Here is a 24,416-nt window from a genome sequence, read left to right on the forward strand (position 1 = left end):
ATTATGGTAATCCCATCTAAATTGAATAAGTTTTATTAACAAATTATGTAAATCCACATGCCTATTAAAGAATGTTTTTCTGTGTGGTTTTGGTCTTCCCCAAAGGAAAAAGAACTCGCTGCCTCTCGCACCACTTCATTAAAAGAAGCTCACGACAAAAACAGAGAAATACACCATCTATAATCACATGAAGATTATTCTTTTTTTTCTTAACCATTTAAAAGGAAATCCACCTTTACTCAGAAAAAAGTGAGTGCTATCAGCAACGTCAAATGAGTGTTGGTAGCAACACCAGACTCAACACTTATATAGGGATCCTTTCTACACTTATTAAGCATTATCGAGTATGTTTCACGATTTAGCTGAGCCTGTCATTTTGGTAAAATTACGTTTTAAAAATTCGGTTGCATGTCATTGATTTTTGAAGGATTTATTTTCAAAATAAGTAAATACAATTCAGAATATATAATATCCAGAAATTTTGAAATTCGTCTTTCAAGTGATTTTTAATCCATCATCCAGAAGAAAGCAGAATAGACACTACACTAAGAAAAAAAAGAGCGTGCGATTAACATTTTTTCCTCATAATTTTAACACTTTTTAGGTGTAAAAATATATCAACATTTTTTAATGTTAATTTTACACCTTTTTAAGGGTAAAATTAACATGAAAAAGGGTACCTTTAACCCCTAATAACCTAAAAATGTAATATTTACACCGATTTTGGATCAATACTGTAGGGTAAAATTAACATTTCCGGAATGTTATTTTAACTTTTTCGGATTTCCCTCAGTGTACATTATTTTATCAACAGTTAGGGGGTTCCGGAAGTTGTCAGGGAACTAACAATCGCTCAGGGAAACACATAAATTATCTCCAGAGCTTTCTGCTCGGTCTCCAAGCCTTCGTCAGTGGTCAAGTCTTGCAAATTTTTCCTCGAGACTCGTTCAGGGTTTTTGACCAGTATTGCAACAATGCATGAGGGAAAGGGGCACTACTTTACAATGTCCTTTAACAATTTTTCTCAAGTCTTGGCACAATTTTGATATAACATGGGGAGTGTTCCCAAGTAATAACAAAGAAAGACTCCCAGCAGAATCCAAGAAAAAAGAAAATATATCAATATTGTGCCAAAAGTTGAGAAGAATTGTTAAAGTGCAGTGTAAGTGGGGACCGAGCCGAAAGCTCTGGAGATAGTTGATGTGTTTCCCTGAATGATTGTTAGTTTCCCGATGACTTCCGGAACCCTCTACTGTTTACACTCAGTCCCGGAATTATGCACACACGCGCGAAATGGCACTATGCATCGAGAAAATTTGCATACCCACAGGGGCTTCCTTTTGAATAAATCGGCCGTGGAACGATTTTCGCGCGGAGTAAAAGTAGTCAGAGCAAAGAGATTAAATGTTTATTAGAAATGCATTAACAAACAGTATTTTTTGGCCAGGGTTCTTCAATAAATGGTTAGAATATTTAAAAATTTTACCTTAATAAAAGAAATTATAGTTTTATTCTGCAAAAAAAAACCACAGTGATTCCATATTTCCCGCGTCGCAATATAGTATACATTCAGGCGCATTTCAAAAGTTATTTCATGCATTGACTCCCAATGCTAGGCAAACTTGCATAATTATATGTGCATAATACCGTCAGGTGCATAATCTCGAAGTGCATAATGCCGGGACTGAGTGTATTGCATTTCACGTAGGTTTATGCCTACACTAAATTATTTTAAATTTTTAGAAAGTGTGGGATTGAAAAATTGCATATGTACGTACATTTTTTGGAAAGAAATAAGACTATTAGGATCGAGATTAGGATTAGATATTTTAGAAATATTGGGATTGATTTCAACATATTTTAAGACTGATTTCTTATTTTAATTTTTGGAAAATGTTACTTATTCTAAAACATTTTGGGATTGATTTTCATGTAAGTGGTATTTTAAGAAATAAATCAGACGGAATATAAAATACTTCCCGATTATATTCCTGAACTCGTTAGATTGCTTTTTCTTAAATCCAGATTGGTTTTTTAATTTGTTTTTTTTTCTGAAATAAAATGCATTGATCCCAAGGGCCCATTTATAGCTATATACATAATACCGTAATACACTGGGGTAATAAAAACGGAGTAATACACCGATGTATTACGCTGATAAAACAATATCTCCCCAATTGATTTTTAGGAATATTTTTAGAATTTTTAGGATATATATTGGGATTTCTAGAACATATAAGAATATTTTTTGATTAATTTCTGAAATTAAATAAATTCTAGAACACCTCGGTGTTTTTTCATGATAATGTGAGCTAAAAATTACAGCCTTTGAGTAAGTTAAAGTTTTTCAATAATTTTGTTTGTCTTTCAACCAATTTTTGGGTAACAATTCCATTTATTTAGAATTTTTTGGAACTGGGGTATAAAATCGTTGGATTGATGCTACCTGTTTTTGGGATTGATAATATCATTTTCTGCTATTGATTCAATTCCACTTTCAGATTGATTTACTTCCACTTTAGAATTGAATCTAAAGATTTAATTACTATTAGCATTTATTTGCATTTTTACTTAAAAAAAAAAGCTTCAAGTCGAATTTGAGTATAATACTGGTTCTAAATCCTCAAGAAGTTCTTTCAACGCTTATTTAAAAGCATGTCTCTTCGGAGTAGTTTTCGTAGTGTTATTTAGCCCAAAACACACCAAGCATACCGCTCTTGCCCTCCTTTCACTTCCATGAGATAATCATAAAGAATAACGATGGGACGAAGGAACACGAGATGGAGCATAAGTAGATGTAAAATTCCGACTTATTCACTGTATCAAAATTAATAAGATAAAAGAAATACCCCTGGATAATTTATTGCCTGAGATTTTTGAACATTGCACATGGAAATTTATTGCAGAGATTTACCTCCGAATTCTCCCTTCGTCTTGGGAAAGTGTCGTACTTCAGGAACAGAACATCCCCTATCCCCCAGCATCAATGTAACATTCACAGTGTCACTGGCTGAATTTTCTGCATTAATTGAACATGAGATACACAGCACTGGTAGATGCTATACGATTAATTGGAAGTCGCTGTGGGAAATAATTTGTAATTCACAAGATCTCGGAAATGTATCAAATTCAATCTCCTCTCACCTCATTACAAATTAATGTATCGCATCTGAAATTTAACACCTATTTTCTTTTTCTTTGGTGCTAAGATACCCATCTTGAATAATTAATCTCAGCAATTTCCGCCACAATCATCAACACTTTGAAACACAAATTGCAAATAAAATTTGGATCATTGAGTTTTTTTTTAACTTTCGAAAGAGCGAAATCTGAAATGTTATTGCTGCTATAATATTGATAGATAATTACATAATGATAGATTTAACACCGCTTGAGAAATTTTAATTCTCATCTTGCTAATCTTCAATACATATATTTTTTTAGAAGAGAGAATTGTGTTATAGTATTTTCTTCAAATTGGTTTTTATTGCTTTTACTACTAGTTAATTAACTCTATTTGTCAAAAATTAGTTGAATCAAAAACAACTTCAAGTAAATCTATTGAGTAATTAGTCAATCTTGTAACCAATGTGATCAATTGTGAATAAATAATTTGTTTTGAACCTTATTTTTGGAATCTTTCTGAAACAATACGAAACTTGTGTAAAATTCACCTAAAATGCTCTGTTTTTGTATAAAATACTCCCAAATATATAAATTTCATTCTACGAGTTTAACTCTTGTACTAATAGTAAATATTTTTTTAACTTTCGATGAACCTACTCTGAGTAATGTTTTCATTGCAAAATACGTGTTTCAAAATCGAGATCACAACGGTTCAGTTTTTAAAATGTTGTGTTCATGACTCACGTAATCCCTTCAATGAGAGATACTACAACACTCATTGTACTTTTCTCTAAATCTTTCTTGATACTTAGTTTATACGAAAAAACTCACTCTTAGAAAAAATTAGTCCCAACTATCTCATATACAGTTATGGAAACTATAAAATATAATAAGCATAGACCTATCCATATATTTAGGTAAGGAACTAAATGAAATAGTTGACCAATATTAGTTACAGTATATTTTTCATTTAGTTATCATAACTAAATTAGATTAGTAACGGGTACTATAACATATTAGTTCCAATAACTAAATAAATGTGGTTAATACCCATATTATTGGCTGTAATAACTATATCATATTAGTTGTGGTTACTATAGACCTCGAAAAAGCTTCAACACATAAGTAAAAAACCACTCTCTACCATTGAAATAGTTGTCAGAAATTTATGAAAATATAGGCCCATTTATTTGCATTAGTTGTGAGAACTAAAAGGAATTAATGACCAATATTAGTTGGGATATTGATTTCATTTAATTAACACAAGCAAATATAATTATATGAAACCATTATGAAATCATTGCCGAAACTTATCCACGTAAATATTGCCTTATGTCCTCAGTACTAATAAATTTATTATGAGTAAAATATTTTAAGATTTATAAGAACTATTTTAAATATATTTGATAATAATCACCCTATCAACTAATTTTCATTAGTAATTGTATAGAATTTCCATTCTATAGGAGATCTCTTAAAAATAAGAGACAAAAGACGGTTGGATTTTGAATATGCATGGAGGGAGAGAGAAGGAGGAAAAAGTGGTGAATAAGATCAGCTGGAAAGAAAGTAGGGGAATGAGGGGGAACGAGTCAGAGAGTTACGTAAGACTTGATTTTTGCAAAGAGACGTGAGGAGAAAAGTTATTAGTTTATTTAGTGAAATTATTATAAAAATATTAACTTTAAAATACAGAAAAACGACAGTGACGTAGAGTTAAACTGTGTTCAGTCTAGTAGTGGAGAAATACTTGTAAATAAAATAATTGGTGAAGGTGAAAAGTGTGTTTCACTGCCTCAGTGGATTTGGTGAAAGGCATTTGGCGGTCATCGAGGAAACGTCTTCTGGAAAATCCAGCCGCCTACGTTCCGGATCACTGTTGAAGATATTTAATAAAGGAATATATATTTCCAGGTAAACTGGGCAGGAAGAAGAGGGTATTAGATATCACAGAATCCTATCACAGAGAAATTATTATTTACCACAGGTACGTGAATATCACAAACGGTAGAAGGAAGCCCAAGAAACACACAGTCCCTGACAGATTTATAACACCACAATATATTTATAGGTAAACTGGGCAGGAAGAAGAGGGTATTAGATATCACAGAATCCTATCACAGAGAAATTATTGTTTACCACAGGTAATTCTCCACAGTAATGATGTCTAAATTTTTCTAAGAGTGTACACAGGGTAAGTGTACCAAATTTCGGCCAGCTTGCAATTTCGACCACTCCTTGTTCCTGAAATTTCCATGAATTTTTAGTTTTGCGTACTCTATAGATTACTTTACAGCAAAAAAAAAACAAAAAATATCGCTTTGACGAACGAATTGTTTAGAAAAGACTTCATAAGAATTCCGGAATGACAAGGAACTATGAGAATCCAGGTGGCCGAAATATTACCCAAATCTACATATGTCTATATTTTTATTCATTTTAAAATTTATTAAGAATAATTTTAAAGAAAACACAGACAATAAACTATCTACACAAGATTCCAAGAAAACCTCCTTAAAAAGAAATAACAAAAAAAATCAATTTGTATTAAAAATATTACATTTTAAACTTAAGATTTTGACTCTCGCTTGCAGCTATGCCAAAATATGGTACACTTACTCTATCTGTTTGCAATATAGACCACAATATCTCCTAATTAGGCAATGTCAACATTTCTATACTATTTGTCGCAGCAAATTTTGATATAGAATTTAGTAAAAGATATATCATCAGCATTCTTTTATTTTATTTCCAAGAGAATTCAATCCACTTCAAACGCAAAATTAATCAACCTAAATAAAAAACTTGTGAACATGCGAGCTAAATGGACCACTTTTGCTTCAATTTATGGCTATCTTCAAAAGAATTAATTAAAATAAAATTAATTGACTCGCGCTGTTGTATGTATAGGTATAACATATGTAATGCTAAATAAATAGGTTTTATTTGAATACTATAAATCATTTCCCGTATCCTCCGTATCACTGCATAGATAATTTCCTCATCCTCGCTAAACCCTATAAATGATATTTAGATACACTTATTCGTAGTTTTACTGAATAGGAAGCAAATGATATTACCAGGTAGTTTGATATAAGGATAGTAGATAAATCCCTAAAATCTCTCAAAATTATCACATCCATCAACATTAATTCAAAACTTTGAGTGAAAGCTCTACTTATGCATTTCTCATCTATGATTTGCAAGCGCATTGTGAGCTCTACCATGATGAAAAGCACACAGGGAGTGTTGTTGCGATAAGACCACCAATAAATTTCTCAATAAAACGTTAAAGTTGCTACCTCTTGGAATTGAGAAATAAAGATAGACATTTATTTACTTGAATTATCGTCATTTTGCTTCGCGATGCTCTTCCTGTGCTGGAATAAAAATCCAATTGAGTGATTTTATGGTTTTGTAATCATCAGCAAAAATCATGAGACATTCCAGATAATCTTTACAATTTCTTCCAAATAGCCCCGAAAAAAAAATCGTATCAGACACTCTCCTCATTAAAAATTTTATTACTCTCCCAAAAAAAGGATGGAAATTTTTTATGATACCTTCGAAGGGAAAGAGTAAGAAAAAAAGTGTCATCAATAAATTTTACGGCAAACCAATTCTCAAAATATATATTGGCAGACTAATAAACTTTTATAAAGTACAGTCTCACAATAAATTCTTTACAATGCTTCACAATGTATTTAAAATCAGCTTAAACATGGGACTTCATATGTTGAGATACTGCATAATTTTATGCAGCATACTTTGAGAAGAAAAAGGATTACAGCTTTGTTTGAATTTATGAAAAGGCGGTAGATTTTATTAAAATATCCACGAAAACAGGACTGATTAACTCCGCCCATCAAAAATAAGCCACATCCCCTATGAGACTTGTAAGATAGAGAATAATTAACACTAAACTTTTTTTCATTTTTTTTTATTTTTCTATTTACAAATATTTAAGAAAAATATTATATTTATATAGGAAAAATAAAAAAATTTAAAAACGCTCTTTTTGCCTAAATCATTCTAGGGGAAGTGCTTATAATTTTGGACAGTCTGTTTATAAGCATCGAAGTTCCAAGTTTGAAGTGCGATATTTTCTATACTAATTGACATTTCTTGTTACTCTCTTTTCAGAAGGGTTGTTTAGAAACTTAGCAAGCTATTTATCGTCTTATTTTTATTAAAATTAGTTTTAATACGTTTAAAAATGAATTGATAACTAGAGGTGACCTTGGCTCTTATTTTGGACAACTTGTTTATTAATTTGGCCAACTTGGCTATAAATTTGGACAGCTAATCCGCCTCAATAGGATGCCCATTGTTCTTCATTTGATGAACCAATCTTACCAAGTCCTCTTCCTGTTCATGTAAGGGAAACGTAGAATGTCACAGAAGCCCGGAAACTTTCCATATCATTCATTAAAGTGAGTTGACTTCGATACTCCAAGTACGTGCAGATTCGCTCATTCCCTGACCTTTCCGGGAGCCTTTCAGGGCATTTATCGCTACATCTCTTTCGTAAAGATGATGCTCCTTTGCTTCTCCAGGCATTTGTCCAACCTAGTCATCACAAAAGCTAAAACTTCACGAAATTTTGTGAGAAAAACACCTGTCCAAAATAAGAGCCATCACCTCACTGGTAAATGTCTTAAAACATTTCCCATTTTTCACACGAAAAATCTAATTCACAAGGCAAATCTCACTTCAGATCAAATGTACAAATCACCACTAACGTGAATCAACACAATATTCAATGAGTATTCAATAATATCACTCAAAAAAACCGAAGAAACATTGTTAGTACTTCACCACAGCTAAATAAGACTGAAGTAAACACAAAGTTCTGTCATATTTCTTGTAAGCAATTGCTCACACTGAATTTTCAACAAAGCAATTTCAACTCAAATCCTATTCAAAATTTAACGTATTTAGTGTCAAAATCTTCCAAAAAGAACAAATATTTAGATAGAATTCATTTTTATCAAATATTGGAATAAAAATCCATCATTTTAATCAATTTATTTTTAGTGTCCAATTTTACCCTCAAAGTGTCCAAATTTAGAAACTGTCCAAAATTATGAGCACTTACCCTATATTAGTGTCCTCATCTTCTGTTATAATGATAAAAATATATCTGTTTGACAAATGTAATTTTCGTTGCATATAAAAGATTCATTGTCACTGTCCCTACTTAAATTGTTGCCACTGTATATGGTGTTCCATTCTTATTATTACTTTAAAAAAATCAGTGTCATCAATTTTCATTTGCATCACTAAAATATGCACATGTATTTTAATAAATTGCTAAAGGTACTTTAAAAATAATCCAAAAAAATATTTCTAGTAGAGGAATTTTACGAAGAATAAATTATAATAATTGAATTAGATTGAATTGAATATTATAATTTTCGTTTTTAATAATTTTCTCTGGATCAAAATTTATGTGTTTTTATTTTGGACAACCCTGATTACCAATTTAATAAAAATCAATTAGAAAATTCCGTAGAGGAAAGTAGAGAACTTTTGAATATGGGGCAGTTTTGAAAGTAGGATTTTTAAATAAAATTTAAACTTATCATGATATAATTTAGCTCTACTAAACAAGTACAATAAAATAAAATAGTTTAAAAAATAAATATAAATACTTATGAATATATATTTATTATTTACAAAAACATTCATTTAATTTCACTGCAGTAAAAAACAAACTGGAGTGAAGTAAAATTGGAAATATAAAAAATAATAATTAAAAAGCGGTATTCTCGGTATTGTTCTAAATATTTCATTGAGGTTAGAAGATCAAATTGTTAGGCAAATCAATAATTTAAAATTTTAAATAAGAAAAAATTAAATCGGAATATAATTTTAAATTTCATAGGCAAGATTGGTTAACTGTTTGATTCTTAGGTTCTTCACTTGATTCCTTTGCTCTTAAAAAAATATTTTTAATCTATCTTAGTATTCGGGTCATCTCTAATAAAAGAAAATTGAAGTTGAAATCTCCTTTGAGATTTTGCGAGAATGTGCAACATCCTTCTGAAGAAATGAATGAATCTTAAGTCATAAACTTGTGATAATTATATGGTAGTCTTCCTTTAAAACACTCTTGCATATTATTACCATCTTGCTTGAGAAATTCCGGCGTGATTTTCTTCAGCAGACGCCCATTATCCAAGAATGTGGGCATCCGGAAAATTCTTATCTTGGCGCAATAAAAATATGGTGGAATTAAAATAATGAAAATTTCATCTAATGCCGGAGATTTGATTGCATTAATGGATGTGTGGCGGAACGGCGAAAAAGCGACATATTTTCTCCCAAAAAAAAGGAACATCAAGAAATTTATAATGAGCCACTCAATTAAATAGGAAACCATCTGTAAAAGACAAATTTGGGATTCCCTGCTGGTAGAAGGAACCAAGGCACTGAGCCTCCCCATCTTCTATTAAGAATCCTCTAGAGATTTTGATTTGTCTCCCGAGTTACAATAAATAAAAGACCAGGCTTGAGGACTATATGTAAAATCCCACGAGACAAATCACATTCATTAAAAATTGTAATCTTCCTCCCGCCATCTGATTTAAATTACAATGTCGACCCATTAAATCGTGGCGTGAAGGTTGTTTTGGATGGAATTTTCATAAAGTCACTTCTTTTATTGTATACGCCTTCGAATTCCGCCTCGAGATGTCTGTCTTGATCCCATTGAGCCATTTTGGGATATGATACCACAAGAGCCTCTCCGATCCATTGGGGAAGACACTGTATGGTTCCCATTCCTCTCCCGGCATTCGGATGCTCACTTAACAAGTCCAAATCAAAAGACGGAGGAAGTTAAAACAACAACAACAAAAAAACCGGAGAGACATCTCGGCAATAAAGACAAAATGATAATGTGACCAAAGGGAATTTACAAGATGAGACGAATAATGCCAAAAGAGAAGAGCGACAATCACTGATCGGAGATCGACTTAAGAAATAAATAAAATACACCGAATTACTCCATGTATCTCTTTGTTTTTGTGTCCTCTTAGTCTCATAATCTCTGTCTTTTTTCCAGATTTACACCTGCCAAGCGACAAATGGCCATGTGGTGCCACCATTGTCCACATATGTGAAATTGGAGCTAAAGCGTAAGTTATGCTTCCTGTCTACACCAAGAAATACTATGCACACTTTAGTCCTCACACCCCTAAGCACCCATCTATATATCTCCTTCCGATGCCAAATGTCTGAATTTACACCTTTAACACCTATTCCGAAACCAAGTCCCTAGATTCTTTCACCTCACAGGAAATTGAGTTGGTCTCTATATTACCATTCTCAAACAAGATAATTCAAACTAACATTTGAAACATAAACTTTGAAATATTGGTCAACTCGTACTGTGAACCATACGGTGATTTATGATTTATATTCAATGCACAAGCTTTAAATACATAAAGTATCGATAGGGGCGGATGAAGCAGTTTCGCGCAGGAATTTGGCAGTAAAATAAACAAATAGCATCGCCATTATTATAAGGTTTAAATTCTCTGTTTGTAAAGACATTAACAACAATAATCCGGATTAATTTTCCAATAATAAACCTGATTTTATTGCAGTTCACTACATAAGGATACGTTAAATTTTGCCTTAAGACAAATCCCGTGTGATACAGGGTAATACGGGCTTCAGACCTAAAGTTTAGCTATAAATTAATTTCTCCATAAGCAAGAAGAGCGACTCAGCATTAATGTTTTAATTACAATCAATTTAGGCACTATATCAGGCCTTATCCTTAAGATCTGAATGGTAATCCCTAATTAAGGACTACTTAAGGATTGATGGCCACGTACATCAATGGCGTATGAATAAAACTGTCAAACGCACTTCCTTACTTCACTTTCGAATATTACACAAACAGTAGAATCTATGAGGATAAATGTTTTATTATGTTTAAGGAAGAGGAGGGTCCCCTATATGTTTGGAATAAATATCGCTATGTCTATAAAATCAAATAAAAACTCTTGAAAATTCCATCTTGTCTGTGACAGTCAAAAAACACGGCCAGGGACAAAATTTTCGTGGTTTCAATGCTCACTGTTACGTGCGCAAAACAATATCCTTCACGTATAATTTTCTAAGGGGTACAGTAGCCTCTCGCTCAATCGGTTCTTTGCTCAAATTTGCTCAGATTCACTGTAGTTCGTCTTATTTTATCATGATTTTTTATAATTGATCACTTTTTGTGGAATTCACAATGATTTTGATGTCCAAATCTATCGATAATTTGGATGACATTTTGCCCCATATGCCTGATTGAGAGAGAGTCTACTGTATTTTCTATTGGAGATTCTTAAAAGTAAGGTATGAATAATAAAGCTTTAGTTTACGCTTACGTGGTCTGCCGGGATGATCTTCCACTTTCGGAATTCAAAATTTGTACAAAATAATAACGGTTTTGATCTTGTCATGATATTGACTACTAAAGATATATTTCAATGAATAGAGGAGGAAGTGTTTACCCAGAATAGATAATGGTTTGCTCATAATTCCTTCTAAAACGAACATACAGTGGCGGCTAAAATAATAGAATCAGCTCCGCAAATACCACTATTTTACCTTTAACATTTTTGTTTATTCCAATTCATTGAAGTAATTTTGATATCGAAGTGTTCAAATAATTACCTTACGTCAAATAAGTATTGTTTTGGCCGCTAAAGGTGTCTATTTTTTACAGAATACATTTATAGTGAAATTTGATTTTAACAACACGATAGGACCACCATAAATGACAGTTTTCCAATTTTTTTGGCCGAACTGAATTTCACTATTGACGTATTCTGTGTAAAATAGAGACCTCTAGCGGCCAAAACAACGCTTATTCTATAATTCTAATCATTTAAAGATTTCTACTTCAGAATTATATCAACAAACTGGAAAAAAACACAAAAGTTAAAAAAAATATAAGCTTTGCAAAATGATTCTATTATTTTGGTCGCCACTGTATAAGATATAAGTGCCTAATTCAAACGCTGGGTAATTCTGCCCCAGTTTTCCCCACAATAAATAATGGAAATAGAATCTTCTTATTGTGGCAAATCTACATGATTAATACAAGATTGTTGTTGTTACATAACTTATTTATATCGTGTAAAAATGTAAGAAGAGAATTTGCCTCATAGAATTTAAATAAGAAAAGAAAAAGAAGAAATATATTATCAAAATCGACGCAGTATCAAACTTTTCGTGTATACACTTTAAATAACTTTCCGTGGAGTAAAGATAGAGCAATAAAATCCATTTCAACCTCATCGGATCATTATATGGTTTCCACTTCACTGAAGGACTAAAATCAATATAAATGCTTTCCCTGCTGGAATTCGTATATCAATTGCGCAGAAATAAATAATCCCAAAATTGCATATAGCACTTTTAAAATAAGGCTTTGTTCTCCTATTTTGAAATGAAAATGGACTTTACAATAATATAATTTAGCTCAACAAACCAATTGTGAAGCTGAATTGTAGGATGATGAGGCACACCCAAGCAGCATTTTTTTCTTAAAATAGTCTTGTAGAATTCCCTAAGAAAGGCACTATAGAACCAAAAATCTATTTAATTACTTATAACGCTCTTGCTTCCATCACTGAGATTACTATAAGTAAAATGGCGCACTCTTAAGGATCTTAAGAGCTGCTATAGGAATTTCCACAGAAAATTTTCTCTTTAAGTCTTTTAAAAGCGCACTAGAAGACTTGTCTAATACTTGGTTCTATAAGCCAGCTATTTTGCTTCTTGGGCAGTTCCATTTAAAAATAGAAGAAGAAGCCAAATTTCAAAAGTGATTCAATTCAAAGGTACATCACTTCTCCCTACCATGATCTATAAATTGGTTTAAATTGGTTTAATGACAAAAGAATATTAAAAACTTGTAATGAGTCATTTTCATGTCTTTTTATAAAATTAATCACAAAAGTAAAAAAAATTCAAACTGCTTCTAAGTGAAACTACCCCTTTATCCCCTAGTCATTTTAATATTTCAGAAGAACATCCACAACAATCTCTCGTGATAATAAAATATTTAATTTACTTTCAACACTTGGCATATGACATAACCAAGTTTCCAAAAAATATGCATAAATTTTAAATGGGATCAAGCTATATTTTATGGTCAGTGTTATAATTATAACTTTTAAACTGAAATTTCACGTACGAAAAAATCATTTAAAATGTAAAGAATCTCAGCTAAAAAGTAGTGCAAGAAAGGCGTGGAAAAGCGTTGAAGTTTTACGGAAATTGTTTGACATTATTCGTTTCGCTGAATAATTTGTTAGGCTGTGTAACAAGTAGAAAAGAATCATGCTCATGAGTAGAAGATTTGATCACCGATTTAAATCAATTATAAATTTATTCAAAACCATGCAAAAATAAAACAACGAAATACCAGAAAAAACGGTATGATCGATTCAGGGCCACTTTATTACCAGTGCATTAACCCCTTAAGGGGTTACATGGGTCTCTCAGGTCAAACAATAGGACTTTTTTCTGAACATAAATTTATTGTGTCGAAAATATTTTAGAAATTCCAACTTTTGGGATGTTAAAGAGTAACTTTAGAACAAAATTACAAAAAAAAATTGAAAAATTTTGAAAATTCCACCATTGGTAGATGATTTTTGGAACCATTCATCAAAAACCACACCTCGCGGTAGGCAGGATTTCTCCCAGTAGAAATCAAAAGACCAAATAAACTCTGTTAGTGGATTAGTTAGACCCCTGGATGAACGAAAGATTAAAAAAAAAACAAAATTTGTATTTTTGGCAAAAGTTTTTGTAAAAATGTATCAATTTTACCCTATTTTTCAACACATTTTGTATTGTAAAAATGGTTCTGATTAAAAGAAATGCAAATCCTTTGTTCAAACAGTAGCTAATACTTCTCAAAACAAGTATGCAAAATTTCAGAAACATCGGTTCAGTAGACTCTGAGTAATCTTGACTACCGTAGGGGAGACTGGAGCAAAAAGTTACAAATAGAAAATATTAAAATTCAATATATTCCAAGATAAATAAGATAGCGGCTTAAAGTTTTTTCCATAGATAGCCTCCATAGGTCTTCTTTAATGTCGTAAGTTTGATAGAATTTAAACAAGGAATTTAGAAAATAAAAAATATCGAAATTTTTAGGCCTATTTTTGAAATATTTTCCGTTCAGAAAATATCAATTATTAGTTACTTATATTAAATTTGATGCACTGGTGAATATTTCCCAAATTATCTGGATATTTTTTGAATATGAATCCGGTATCTATCTTAGAATTTTACAAAGATTCTTTTCTCCAGAAATCCCTTTATTGAAAACGACCACTTGGGGTAAAAAGTAACAAAAGCTATGGAGCAAAAAGTAACACAAACCGAAACAATTTCTGATGTCCCACGATGAAAAGAAACGTCATTTCCGCGTCTCGCCGCTTTTTGTTTGCATTGGTCAAACGATTTACAGTCTTTTGTGTGCTTTTGTAAAATAGCTTAAAATGCGCTTTTTTCGCTCAGATGGAGAAAATGTTGTTTTACAAAGGTGTAGAAGAATAAATTTCCTATGAAAATATGTAATATAGGTATTTTACTTAAATTTACGGAATCCCGTAATAAAGCGAATCAAAACGTGATAGTATCTTATGCCTGATACTATTTGCCCCAGCATTTTTGAGAATGATCACAAAATTACCCTTTAGAAAACGCCTCGATAAATATATTTCCTTGCAAAATAGAAGAAACTGACTTTCACAGAGTTGTAGAGCGGTAAATTTCCTATGTGCTAATTAGAAATTTTGAAGGTGCTCGGGTAGCTTGTAAAAAAATAAAATATCCGTATTGTGACTTTTTGCCCCAGTCTCCCCTATTGTAAAACGGGGAATCGGGAATCTTTGTTTTTTCCATTTTGTTTTTTATACTTTTCTTTTTCCCAGTTTGTCTTTGGAATCTCTGTCTTAGGTAATTTTTGTTTTTTGGAACCTTCGTCTTTGGAAATCTTGTCTTTCATAATATTTTGTGTATCGGAAATTTTGTCTGTGTTACAGAAAATTTTCCTTTGCCCCAAAGGTTGAAACCAAATCTTCCCAAAACACTGTTGTAATTTCACATTGTTGTTGAAATTACACATTATTTAATAAAATATACTTGTTTAAAATATATGAAAGACAAGATTTCCAAAGACAAAGTTTCCAAAAACAAAGATTACCGAAGACAAAGATTCCAAAGATAAACTGCGAAAAACAAAAGTGTAAAAAACAAAATGAAAAAACAAAGATTCCACAAACCGTAAAACGGTGTTTTGAGAAAAACGCGTCTAAAGTTTTACAACAATATGCGCGCGCGGGCGAAATGCATAACTAAAACTGTTCTACCTCCGAGAGTTTTACTCCGATTTACTTGAAATTTTCAGAAAATATTCTTCAAATTTTATACTATAAAATAAAAGATAAAAAAATATTTTTTTGACCTGAGAGACCCTATGCAACCCCTTAAGGACGAGTGGAACACCGGTGTCCCAAAAACAAAAACAATTTTATTGACTATAGAAAATTATTGTGTCCTCTATATAGTTCAAAAAAATATTTTTTTATTTTTGTGGCACCGGTATCCCATTCATCCTTAAAGGATTAAGGGGAGAACCTAAATTGCAAGATCAAAAAATTGATTTCATATTGTATAAATCGATAGATTGTAGATCAATCTGAAATATTTCGGAAGATACAGATACGAATGCAAAGGAGCCCCGAGCAAATTTGCAAGCCCTCAATCAAGCGAATATCCAAAACTTTTTCTCCATTTTTGCAAAATGCTAGTCAATGGAGTAGGAACCAGAAGTATTAATAGATATCGAAAAATAGAAAAAAAATTGTACATTATATACATTACTCGGCGTGTAAAAACGAGCTATAAATTGATTGTATTTTTAAAGGATTCGGAATGGTTCAATGAATTAAACACACTCTATAGTCGATAGCTAAAATTATATACTCTTAAACCATCATCAGCTCAACAGTTTTGGCAGTGGAACAAAAAAAAATTGCGAATATTAAACTAAAGTCAATAATGCGATTTTGAAGCTTTTTTGCGAGATCTACCCTTCATTTGAGGTTATATAGGAAAGAAGGTAAAAATCCTGAATGAATTTGAATGAAAACACTGTGTTTAATCGACAAAAATGGAGCAAAAAATTGAATGACTTCCATCAGCATTCAAAAGCGACTCGTTGACATTAATTATTTTGTATTGGGTGACGCCACAAGGGGATGTATCGCCTACATCTTTTTTCTTGCAATCTCACGAGGGTGTGGATTTAGGAATGGAAAAGAGCGGAAAAAGGAAGAGAAAATACGACTCATGGTTGTGGCAAACAACAATAGGGAGCGAATCCTTCGTTTCTGATGCGGATTATCCTCATTACCATTCATTCCAGCAAGAGGATTTTCTATTCTTGTGGTAAAAAGGGTCCCAGGGGTGAGTTGGAGTCCACTCCCAATACCCAGAAAGTGGGTGTTAAATTAACGATAGGTCTGGCGAAACACCACAAGTTCTTCCATTATTGTTTTGATTCCTTGCGTTTTTCTTATACTTGGCCATTTATCAATTGAATCAAAGAAAACACAATACGATATTCATCAATTCAGTGAATAAGATCTGTCTCTGCCTATTATTTGCACCATTAGCACCCTTAAAGCACATTGACTTTTATTTGACTCTTGAGTTTTAAAAATATCCATTTATAATTTGATAAATAAAACAAATTCAACAAGCAATAAATTTGTTTAGAAAAGATGGAATGAAATGATTGAAAGATTAATGACATATTTTAAAGACTTAGGGAGATCACCTCCGTCCGGGTGCGTCAGTGGTGTTTCTCTTTTCAGGGACACGAAAAACACACAGGATTCTTTGCCTTAATCTATTTAGAAATTTTGTAATAATCAAAAAAAGACTTAGTATTACTGTGTTATCACACTTGCACATTAAAATTTTAATATGATTCACATTAATTGTCGCTGGTGAGAGTCCAAATGTGTAATTTGTGTATTTGAATCATTTTATATTCAAAATTTGATCTATTTGTTGATAAAAAGGTAGACTTGGCCCGCAAAATTTGATATAAATTGATTTGTAGCATTAATGCGAAAAATTAATGCGATTTTCTCTTTAATTTTTTAATGTAAAAAATATTTATGCTTTAGGTAAATTTAAACCTATTTTTGCAGGCCAAGTCTACTTCTTTATCAATAAATAGAAAAACTCCAAATATTAAGTGACTCAAAGACACAAATAACATATTTGGACGCTCACAAGCGACAATTAATGAGAATCACATTAAAATTTTAATGTGCAAGTGTGATAACGCCGGAGAAAGACTTTCAGGCTTCGAACACACTCTGGCTCCGAACACTTCATATTTTCCGATATTTCAATGCATCTGCCCTATATGTAATAAATTTCAAAAGCCACTTTTAAATCACACATTTCCTGAAAAAATTAGATCAAATTCATTAAAGGAACATGAGAAAAATAAAAATATGAAGTGTTCGAAGTCAGAGAATGTACGAAGCTTGAGAGCCTTCTCCTAGTCGAGTTTAGTTTATTATACTATGGAATTTAAATTGCCAAAAGAAGTTCAAGTTATTTATTTTTAAATTTCTTTAGTTTAAATATTAAAAAAAAACATTACGGGCAGTCGAAAACGGTAAATAGACATATAAAACCACAGAAAACTACTTTAATTAAATAACGTTGCTTACATTTTAATTTTTGGCACAGCTTCACTAGCTCATTAATAAAATTCTCTACTTATTCTCTTCTTAGTACTTCCAGCGTTAATTAGTTAAAGATTTACTATATAATTAAACAGATAAAATTAAGAAGATTAAGATTTTTGCCTAATAATGTTTTCACATTATGAAAACTTCACAAAGCTTAATTTATGAGTTGCAAATTTGCCCGATATTATGCTTTAAAAGTTTGTTTTGCATTGCGAGTTTAGTGAGGAAATTTTTAGTCATGTTGAACTTTGAATTTGCTTAATTTTAACATTTTAAACGCCTGAGGATGGAGAATCCATGAAATAAAATTTATTGTTCGGTCTTTGGAGTTCAAAGCGAAACTATGATAATCTAACAGCAAGTTGTTCGTAATTATTCATCACTGAAACAAGAGTCAAATTTAAAATGCAAAATGAAGTTGAGCTTTAGCATAGAAATTTTCGTATTGTGGCCCAAGATAATAGGGGAAAGTACTCACCCTTCGAATGTTCATGCCTTCGAATAATGTGAATTTTCTTTTAGTTTTCCTAATAGACTTACACATTTTTATTAAATATTAGTTGGCTTATAATTAATTGTTGATAATTCCGTGATAATTTAGTGTAAATCTCTTACGAAAAACAAAAGAAATTCACATTATTCGAAGGCATGAACGATCGAAAGGAGAGCACTTTCCCCTATCGCGACCAGTTGTCCCTTAGCGACAAGTACAAAATTCCATTTTAAAAAAAGTCCCCTCTTGGATTCAAGGAAAATATAAACTTGAAAAAAAAACAGCGGTTAGTCTCAACCTTGAAGTACTTACAGTGCGTACTAATTTATCTCCAATATTACTAGTTCTACGGATTCTTATTACCCAACCAAGCAATTTGCCTAAATATAGTGGAGTTAGTACCTTTTATCCATCCAAAGTGGAATACCAATTCCAATCCAAGTAAATTCAATTCAAGACAATATTGAATTGGTAGAACTACGAAGTGAGCATTATTTCGTATGCTCTATTTTAGTGAATTACTACATCCTAAATATATTTGAAATTTACTTTTGAATAACCAATGAAAATTAATGAACAACGCATAATTATAAAAAACACAGTTTTTCAATGAGTCTCCTAAATATAAGGGAGACTTGGGCAAAAGTCAAAAATCGAAAATTTCAAAATTCAATATCTTCCAAAATAAAAAAGATAACGACTTAAATTTTTTTCCATAGATAGCCTCTATAAACCTTCTTCAATGTCACAAGTTTTTCAGAATTCGAACGAGAAATTTCTAATTCCTTTTTTGAAATATTTTTCTTACAGAAAATTCAAATTTTTATCTACCTATTTTCCAAAATTGATGCACTGGTGAATATTTTTAAACGATTTGGATTTTTTGAATACGAAGCCGCTATCGGTTTTAGCATTTTCCAAAGAGCCTTTTCTCCAGAATTTTTTTTTTAGTAAAAATGACCAGTTGGGGCAAAAAGTAACGAAAACCAAATCAATTTCTGATGTCTCCAAAAAAAAACCGAAAAAAGGACGAGCAACCATATTCAGTGAGGAGCAGGAAGCAGTATTGCAAAATTATTTTCCGAATTGTTCCGATAGCTCCGATAGATACTTCGTATTGTCTATAAGTAACGTCAGAAGAACATTTACTCGGAAATTCTTCTGCAGATGTCGTCAAATTCGCCATTTTCCCCTGTTCAGAATGGCTGAATAGAATTTTCTTGCCAAAAATAGCCTTTGGAAAATAACTTGAAAAGTGCTTTTCTCGTTCAGATAGACAAAACGCCGTTCCGCAAAAATGTAAAGAAATACATTTCCTATGAAAATATGTCCCCTATGTTTTTTTTCTTAAATTTACAGGAGCCCGTAAGAAAGAGGATCAATATATGATAATTTTACAACAAAAATTTGATCACAAAATTACCTTTTAACCTGTGAAAATAATTTTCACAAAGTTTCGGAACTTTTAGAGCGGTAAATTTCTTATAAAACTGCGTTAATTAGAAATTTCTGGGGTGTTCGGGTAGCTTGTAAGAAAATAAAATATCCGTTTTGTGACTTTTTACCCCAGTCTCCCATAAACAATATTTATAAAAAATTACATTTTATTGAGACAAGAATTTGAAAGATATAAAAGTGGTCTCAATGAGTAAAAAATATATTTTCTCTATTTTTTCAATTTAATAAAAAGATTATATTCATCAGATTAAAGCGTCCCCTTTTCTCAAAAAATTATCTGAGGTATTATTTTAAAATATTTCCTGATATTTTCATTATTTTTTTTTAATTCAAACGTTGGGCCGTGATTCTTGAAAACCATTTTGGGAAAACAATCCTCATAATCCTCATCAAATAATAGGGACGAAAATAGCCCAAAAATTTAAGTAATTTTTCTGATAATACCAATGAATAATACTTTTCGCTTTAATGAAAAATATTACGTATGAGTATTGTAGTTTTTATTGCCAAAAAGGTTTTGCTTAAAAAAAATTGGAAGTATAAAAAATAAATAAAATCAATTATGAATTTGAGAATTCATAAATTCGCCGTTTTTGAGCATAAATATTTACTATATAGCAAATAGCAAGAGCCTTGCAAAAAATATTCCAAATTCCTTCAATCTTCTATTTTACAATTATGTAGGGGGAGATGGGGCTACTTTGAGCTGTGGGGCTACATTGTTATACGATTTCTTCGCATGTTTCTAAAGGAAACTGGGTTTTAACATGATCTAATTTGAATAGACAAAATAATTGTGTATCTAAATAAAATAATTGTAAGGACCAGCTACATTTAGAAATAGGCGAAAAAGTAGTATAACAATCTAGCCCCACAGCTCAAAGTAGCCCCACCTCCCCCTACAGACATAAGAAAAAAAATAACTTTAGGTAGTCAGGAAAAATTAATTTCTTTATGGGACACCGGTGTTCCAATCGTCCTTAAAGTGTTAACGAAAGATTTTGAAAAAAGGAAATTTGAGTTTTTTGACAGAAATTTTTAATTTAATTATTTGCTTCTTAAAAGTGCGCTTAAGTTGCGTCTGTTGTCGACTTACCATTACCATCCTCTCCAGGTAAACGGCAGAAACCCTGGTTCAAAGACCATTTGCCAACTTCCGAATATCTTGGAATTTTAAGAAAGTATTCTTGACAAGTTGTACTATTTTTCAACCCATTCAATCCCTTTAGTGGCCAAAAATGCTTACTTATCCCATTGTAAAATATTCCCTGAATATGTCATTCCTGAATATGAATTTTTTGCAATAATTTATTTTAAGTAGCAATAATTGATGCCATTACCCTACTGTTATACATAGTATACAGGATAACCTTTTGTAATGACTTCAATGTAGTATCACAAGTTTTACTCTACATGTTACTAAAATTTCTTAAATGATAGATCTGCATACCCGGAAAACTTGTGCTTAGTACAATGACATAAGTATATGAGGCAGGATGGTAGAGAACGACTTAACTTCATTATAGAATTGTATTGAGATTAATCTTCAATGGGTCTCAGTTGTCTCCTTTTCACTCTATTTTAATGATATTCATACACCCAAACGACTCTCTTCAGTGCCATCAAAGGCAAGAAACTTTTGGCACCCTCTCCCTTGAATCGCAATCTTCAAGTGGAGGGAAATATTAACAATTGCAACAATTTTCTATCCTTATGAGAAATTGCTCCACCATAAACTTTCTCCGTGGGAAGACGCCCAAACACTAAGGCTTTTCCGGTGGAACGGGGCCATATGGGGCTGTATGCTAGAGTGAGAAAGAAGAATGGGCAATAGTGAAAGTGAATGAGGAGGAAAATTCTATGAGGACCTCTTGCGATGTGAGAGAAACCTCTCAATGGAATATAAAGTGATATAAGGAGCAATAAGAGATAATAAAGAAGAAGTAACTAAAGAATAAGATGCTGGAAGGAAATGTGAAGCCATATAAGAGATAAGTTAAACTCACCCTCTGGCAAATTGGGGCGACTTTGGGGAAAGATGGTCCATTGAAGTCCAAGCTGAGCATTGCTTAAGATTCTTCAGGGTATACAGAGAAGCGGCATTTCACTTCCATTTTCGTCATCAACTTTATTACTATCGCCTCCACGACTCGTCATCATAATGATTCGGGAGGAGTGTTTGAAACTCTCCAGGGAAAAGGCCGATGAGGCCAAGGAGGCAAACTGTCTTGGATGGGGCGTGAATAAATATTTATGACTAGGGCTGCTGTAGCCCCCCAAACTTGAAATTCCCACCAAAGGCTCACCCAAATGAATTTCCCAAGGAGTGGCGGAGGAGTAAAAAATATGACCCTTACAGCTGAATGTTGAATCGAAGTATAAAGATAATTCTAGGATGATCCACCGTTTTCTAATGTTTGAACGAGAAATAGAATAAATTTAAACAGTGGATTAACGTTTAAGCCAAAAATTAGACCCCCGATTTCGGAGGTATAATTTTTGGCTTAAAGATGGAATAAACCTGTCCACATCTATCCGTATTCTTCTCGAAAATGCTGTGAAATGATACCAAATTGATATAATCTGCACTTTAGTGGACTTAATGAAAAGAAATAAGGCTCTCACTCTATTTACAGCTTCTAAAAAAGCCAATTTTGCCTGAAATAAAAAGAAACATCCACCATATGCAACTTCAATGAGTCGCCACTGAAGTAGGAGTCGCGGGAATCGCGCTTTTTTTGCACCCAAAAAAACATGCACATTCTTTCACATCCACAATATTGATTCCTATTTTATTTTAAAGAATTTTTAGCAAGTCTGGTGGTTCAAGATTACCAAATAACGAGGAAAAGCCGTGGAATCTTGCTAAATCGAACGAAAACATTGACGAATTGACATTTTCTGGCATGCCGGAAAAGCCAAAATAATGGGGTTGCCGTATGACAAAAACAGCTTACGCCAAAGCACTATTCCTCGTTTCTGCATACGAAAAAATATTTAAACCTAGCTTAATTTTAACTCTAGATTAACGCTAATCTGAGGTTCAACTGAAGTTATTCTTCGTTTCAACATTCAGCTGTTAAAGAGGATTCTCGTTGAATCTGAAACAGTGTTTCTTGGAAAAGTGATTCATTTTCAAGTAAATAATTGAGAAAGTTATTCAAATTGTAAATTTTCCATCATCGAAGAGATTCTTCTCACCTCTTGTGCTTCTAATTGTGATTTGCATAAAATAAGCTTCTGGTTGAGATTGATGAAATGATTGAACTTCATGTCGTCAGAGAGTTGCTGCATGGAATATACAAAATGCCCTGCAAATCCACATAGTAAAATCTATATTACAATATTGTGTGACCTGAAAAGCAATAAGAAGTACTGGTACTCAGTATGTCTCAAAAGCTGTTAATGTAGTTCAATTTACTCAAAAAGTCACTTCCTATATAGCATCAAAAAGAATAACAAATCACTTTTACTTAAAGCTTTCTTACAAGTTCACTAAGCTTTAGTGCCCTTTCAACGTCACTCTCGAATGTCGAATAATCTCTTCCGTCTCATGTTCGACATGCATAATGTTAGAAAAATGAAGCCTTGCAATCAGTCAAACAAATAGTAATTCTAATTTATTTTTTCTTCAAGAACGGTATTACCTAAATTTTTTTAGATTTTTTTTAATACGGTTTTAAACGCCTTTCCATGCCATTCGTTATTACATTTTTTAACATTAGGTTGATATTTGAACATTGCCCTCTGGTATTGAATTAAATGGAGCTTTTTGTATGCCGTTTAAAAACCTACCTTAACACTAAACCTACCAAAACTCGGTCAAATTAACCGGTTTAAAAATACCACATATTTAAACGGTAGAATGTCACTATCAAACTTTATGAATTTCTTAAAATATGCATGTAATATATTTTTCAGTGTTTAAATTTTAATTTTTTGCTCTTTTCCAAGACAAATTTGTTGAGTATCCGACCCTACCACGGTTTATCATTTGACCGAGAAACGATCGAAAACGGTCGGTAGGTTTAGTGTTAAAAGTATAAAATTTTTTGTGATCTAAAAGGGATTCAAACTAAACTAAATATGTAGTATTGAGACCGCTATAACAATAACACTTAACATATTGCCTCACTGCAATTGCTTATTACTAAAAAAGTGAAGTCCTTAGAAAGCTGTGCTAAATCCCAGATCTAAAGATCATATGAGAAGCTCGGAGCAAAAAAACGCTATTTTAATAAGGAAATGCATACGACTTAGAGTTTTTTTTTCCTCTGAGCGCCTCTACAATCTTAAAAGAGATCCTTTAATCCCCTTCTAATGAGAGAATAGGCTACCCTAGAAAAAATCCTATTATAACTATGAAACGTTATATTGTAAAATTTTGATATTCTCCATAGAAAATTTTACTAGCAGGTTTTACTACTAACCGTTAAGAGTTGAATCATAAAACTTTCAAACTTTTCCGATTTAACTAGATACCTTTGCAATTTAATATCTGGATGATAAATTCTTATAGCTTAAATATTAGT

The 24,416-nt window shown here is 32.0% G+C and overlaps 1 protein-coding gene across 2 annotated transcripts in view; it reads left to right on the forward strand.

The window, feature by feature from the left end:
* LOC129803854 (uncharacterized) overlaps positions 1 to 24,416 on the forward strand; it is a 147,513-nt gene that overhangs the window by 87,550 nt on the left and 35,547 nt on the right. For both annotated transcript variants that reach the window (XM_055850669.1, XM_055850670.1), the window contains exon 7: positions 10,196 to 10,268. In XM_055850669.1, coding sequence (XP_055706644.1) covers positions 10,196 to 10,268 — 73 coding nt within the window. The remainder of the gene's footprint in view (positions 1 to 10,195; positions 10,269 to 24,416) is intronic.

This window comes from Phlebotomus papatasi, chromosome 2, assembly GCF_024763615.1.
Source record: "Phlebotomus papatasi isolate M1 chromosome 2, Ppap_2.1, whole genome shotgun sequence".
Taxonomy (NCBI): Eukaryota; Metazoa; Arthropoda; class Insecta; order Diptera; family Psychodidae; genus Phlebotomus; species Phlebotomus papatasi.